At 40.1% G+C, this 5,330-nt stretch overlaps 1 protein-coding gene across 1 annotated transcript; it reads right to left on the bottom strand.

Annotated features, from left to right (window-relative positions):
- Positions 1 to 3,141: 3,141 nt before the first annotated feature.
- Positions 3,142 to 3,978, bottom strand: ch25hl1.1 (cholesterol 25-hydroxylase like 1, tandem duplicate 1; the record flags this gene model as incomplete). The annotated part of the gene is made up of 1 exon (XM_084335220.1): positions 3,142 to 3,978. The coding sequence occupies one exon, from the start codon at positions 3,976 to 3,978 to the stop codon at positions 3,142 to 3,144; it is 837 nt and encodes a 278-aa protein (XP_084191346.1).
- Positions 3,979 to 5,330: the final 1,352 nt, after the last annotated feature.

Below are 5,330 nucleotides of genomic sequence, written 5' to 3'. Positions count from 1 at the left end.
TACAACAAGAGGTGCAAATCCAGAGCCTGCAGAATAATGAAAGACCCCCACCACCCCAATAACAGCCTGTTTCAGCTGCTGAGGTCAGGCAGACGCCTGCGAACCCCAGCTACTAGGACAGAGAGGCTTAGGCTTAGCTTCTTCCCCCAGGCCATCAGAGTCCTGAACAATGAACATTGAGTACCACAGAACACTGAACTATCCACACATAAGCACACATGAGCACACACACGACACGCACGCTGTGCACGCTCACACACTAGCAGCCACTTAACACTTTAACATGAGCGGGCACACACTCATGCGCACACACTCACACTTATTGCCAAAAGGAAAGGCCACTTTAAATCAGTAGTAGCAACAGTAACAGTGTATTGCACTACCAAAGCTACCTAGCATGTCCTATATGCTCTGTAAATAACTATGTACAGATACCGTTTTTGATATCACACCATGTTACCTGTTACCTGTTATTGCACAATGTTTTTGTTGGATTCTATTATATGTTGTACCCACTGTATTGCACATCGTTGCGGGCAAGACCACCCGCATTTCATTGTATACTCGTATGCCGTGACAAATAAAACTCTTGACTTGACTTGACTTGATATACATATAGAGATTGATATTTACCATATTATATATTTAAATATGGTAAATATCAATATGTATCTATTTATCCACATCTGTCTGTAAATACCTGCATATGATCCTTTACATATTCCTTATCTACTCTTACAGTAGTTATACCACTGGCAGTATGACTTATCATAGTGTCTTTATACCTGTATTACTGTACATAATAATAGTATAACACTGTACATACATCTGATTAGCAGTATTACTCAATAGTACTCATTTATATATTATACTCCAGTTTATATACATTGTATATTGCTATTGCACTTTACTGTTACATTTTCACTCTGGTTAGATGCCACATTTATTTTTGTTGTACTGTACTTGTGCTGTATAATGACAATACATTTGAATCTAATCTTGAATCTAATCTAAAGAACAATTATTTGCTGACTGTTGCTGCGTCTGAAAAGAGTGGTTTGCTGCCATCTTCTGTAGTTGAAGTGAACTGTTTTGCATGACAGATGTGATGATGTGATTGATGTGCTAGTGCCAAGTGCCTAAAATCACAAATTTTGGCAAAAAAGGGTTTCATTTAAATTACAGTCACTTAAAATTAAATGTAAGCCTAGACAATACAAACACCCTAAATGAAAACAATAATAATAATAATAATAATAATGTGAAAATAAATTATGTAATAATAATCTACATAATGACTGTCAGCTTTAGATAGAGGCCTATGGTGCTGAGTCAGCCTCTGCTTTAGATAGAGGCCTATGGTGCTGAGTCAGCCTCTGCTTTAGATAGAGGCCTATGGTGCTGAGTCAGCTTCTGCTTTAGATAGAGGCCTATATGGTGGTGAGTCAGCTTTATAGATAGAGGCCTATATGGTGGTGAGTCAGTTTCAGCTTTAGATAGAGGCCTATGGTTCTGAGTCAGCTTCAGATAGAGGCCTATGGTGCAGAGTCAGCTTCAGCTTTATAGATAGAGGGATATATGGTGGTGAGTCAGCTTCAGATGGCCTCTATGGTGGTGACACTGACATCTCACAATAAACTGAGTTGGTGAGATTCTAGTAAAATAAATGTTGTGGCCATTCCCCCCATTTTTTATGAATTAATGAATTCAAACTGATTTATATGTCGGAGACACATTGTAGGTGGGCCCTCGTATTAGATTACAGATCAAATACAATTTTTAAAAACATTTAGAAACGGTGTGATTAGAGATCGTGTTTATAAAATGCCCAATATATATATCCTAATATACTAACCAACACTATAGCACTCAACACTTTGATTAACATTGTTACTCAGCTGATAGAGTTGTACCCTTCCTGCTGTCTTGTTGTACAAAACTTGTAAGTCGCTTTTGATAAAAGCGTCAGCTAAATGACAAAATGTAAATGCCCCAAGGTTATCAGACTATCGATTTTGAAGATGTGTTGAATCAAGAATCAAGAGGTTTATTTGTCACATACATACCAGGGCTGAGGGCATACAGTGAAATGCGGGTGGTCATGCCTGCATCGATTGTGCAATAATACAATAATAAAATAGACATAGAAAAAAATAGGTAAGACACAAGATGTGCATGACAAAAAAAGACATGCTAAGTTCCTGAGAAACTGGTTCCTATGTACACTACTATACAATTTACAATTTTAACTCCGTAATCTTTATACTTAATGTATCTAAACTATAGTATTACAATACCTCCTTCCTTTAAAGTGACTTTTCCATTATTTAAAGTGACATTTTGTTTAAAGTGATTGTTTAAAGCGGTTGCAGCATGAGTGTTGTGTGTGTGCGTCATGTGTACTTGTGAGTGGAGAGTTCAGTGTTCTGATGGCCTGGGGGAAGAAGCTGAGCCGGAGTCGGAGCCGGAGATGTAAGTTCATTCCGTGTATCAGGGGCACAAAATCCAAATATATCCAATCCAAATAGTATTTCTGAGTTCAGATTCAGAATGAACTCTGGAGCATATGGTTGTTGTTGGAGCAAGTCTGATTTCCAACGATCCAGTCTAACAGTTGTATAATGCAAGAGAAAAAAGCTATTTACAAAGCATTATGCGCTTTGTACAAATACAGGTGTTTATCACATCTTGCAGACAGAGAAGAAAACATGTAAGAACATTCCTACAATGAGTGTAAAACAAACAAATGTTCTATATCTACACAACTATACACATACCTCAAACCATAGTCTACCCTTATAACTTTATGATAGCATGCACATGTGTATATATATATATATTAACCCAATTTTATGAAGTCTGTACTGGTGTATAAGGGCACGTTCACACCTACCCTGTTTGGTCCACTTTAACAGTAGGCCTACCTCTGAATGATCTTAAACTGAGTAAATTTATGCCGTACATGCCAACTATATAAGCGAAGTTTTGAGAAACAAAACCATATTTGGGTCATCATAAAGACAATGGTTATGCTGAGTTGTAGGAAAAAATATATTTATTCAACCATGTGAAATAAAACAAAACAAAAATAACATACCATTATTTACAACACTATATTTACAAAGTATTCCCATTTATATTTTACATTTCTTTAAGAGTCTTCTTCTCAAGTTGGACCTCGGTGCCGAAGATCCTGTCCCAGTGGCTGAAGAAGGGCGCGTAGTTACTGAAGGGCTTCTGGTGGTGCAGGTCGTGGGCCGGCGCTCCTCCCAGGAGCCCAAACGGCACCAGGTGGTTCAGAGTCCACGGCAGGTCGTACCCTATGTGGTCCTCCACGGACAACCAAATACTGAAGACGGTGACGCACCACGTGGTAAACGGGTGACACCTCAACAGAATCGGGTCCAGGTTGCTCCAGAACCCGACGGCCACCAGCTCCGGAACGCTTAGCTGCTGGGTGGCCCAGGAGAAGGGTGCCGCGTACTCGTGGTGGACGGCGTGCACCCAGCGGTAGAGCTGCGGGTGCTTGTGATGCGCGACGTGCCAGATGTAGTACTGGGTGTCAAAGAGGAGGAGCGAGGCCAGTCCGTCGACGAACACCTCGCGCACTGTGGGCGCGCTGTCTGGCAGCACCAGCGGAGGCAGGATGAAAGTGCCCATCGCAATGGCAGGCAGGACGAAGACCAGGTGGTTGTATACGGCCATCGAGAAGCTGTTAGCCATCATTCCCAGTGTCGGGCTCCTATCTGGTTGGAGCTTGTAGCGATGGAAGAACCGCAGCCTCTCTCCCAAGAGGTCCAGCACAGCGAAGGGTAAACTGCAGACGAAGTAAGAGGAGAAGACCAGCAGGACGGGGAAGAAAGGAGATGAGATGAGGGGCATGTAGTGGAGAAGCAAATAGTCCCAGAGGGGCTGCAGGAGCAGGTCAGAAGACCCGGGTGAAGGGAGCTGCAGAGGCAGCTCGCTGATGTTCTTCATCTTGGGTATGGAAGCAGTAGAGCCTGTTGCTGCACTTTTCAGGGATCAGAGAGAAAAAGGTGCTCCATTTATACAGTGCTGAGCAAGGGACTTTGCTCTCAAACAGAGCAATGAGACAGCCTTTCCCCAGCAAGATCCAATCTTCACAAAAAGTCATTCACCAGTAGATTAATGAAATCCATTCAGGAACACACCAGACCCCATGCACAGAGATTTCAGTTAAAATGAGGCGTTACTGGCAACAGGTCAGAATAACCCATTAAGCTGTGAACTATTACAACAGTTCAAACATTTCATATAAAAAAAAACTAACCCTAACTAACCTTACTGTCATGCACTTGTCCTAATAAACTAACCTAGACTTAGACTTTGATGAACATTATTACTCAGCTGATAGAGTTGTACCCTTCCTGGTGACTTGTCGTACAGAACTTGTAAGTCGCTTTGGATAAAAGCGTCAGCTAAATGACTAAATGTAAATGTAGGACAATAAACCTCCCCCCATGAATTAGTTTCAGAATGCTAACTCAAGAGATACAGAAGTGTCTCACGTTCTTTTGATATGAATGTCCTCATTTCTACACGTCCTGAAATTAATTCATCCACTTATTCAAGAATTTGTTAACACGATAAGCTATTATGTAAATTAATTATTAGCTTGCGGCACATTATAATTTGGTGTATCTATTGGAGTGATAGATTAACTGAAGACATGAGCGAGTATCAGCTTGAACTATATTTGAACCATCCTTATCATTGCGCTACATCTGTGTGGTGTGTGTACAACCACGGTTAATGTCAATAAAAGTTACATAAATACAAACTGGTGTCAAACACAGGTCATTTGTCACTTCTCAGAATGTACACTAAAAGCACATTTTGATTTGATACAATGAGAGACAATCAGATCCAAATTAAGTGAGAAACAAATAGGACTTAATGGAAAATAAATGTTTTAATGATCTTAAATAAATAGGAATATATTTATTAATATTTTATCATTTATTATAGTAAATAAACATGTAATACTTTATTGTGTCGTCATTTCACAGCTTACAGCATGTTTTGGTCCATGCCTTTGTTTTGTTTGTTTAATAGGATTATACTGGATTTGGCAGTGGGACTGTGCAGAATGTTGGATAACAGTAATTGCACGGTCTAGGGTTTCCAACTTTCCATACAGCTTGTGATTTCATCTCATTGCCCGTTTCTCATTGGTCATACAGTCAAACATGTGAAACATGGTCAGACTTGTGTGTGGAAACAGTTACACTGACATAGATATAATAATCAGAACAGTATTTATTTCAAAAATGAGGCATCATTGCAATGAAGAAAACAGCAAGATGGAC

Source organism: Notolepis coatsorum (genome assembly GCF_963971535.1).
Source record: "Notolepis coatsorum genome assembly, chromosome: 18".
NCBI classification, from domain to species: Eukaryota; Metazoa; Chordata; class Actinopteri; order Aulopiformes; family Paralepididae; genus Notolepis; species Notolepis coatsorum.
The sequence above is the reverse complement of the archived record's forward strand: the minus strand, read 5'-3'. Positions and strand labels throughout refer to the sequence as shown.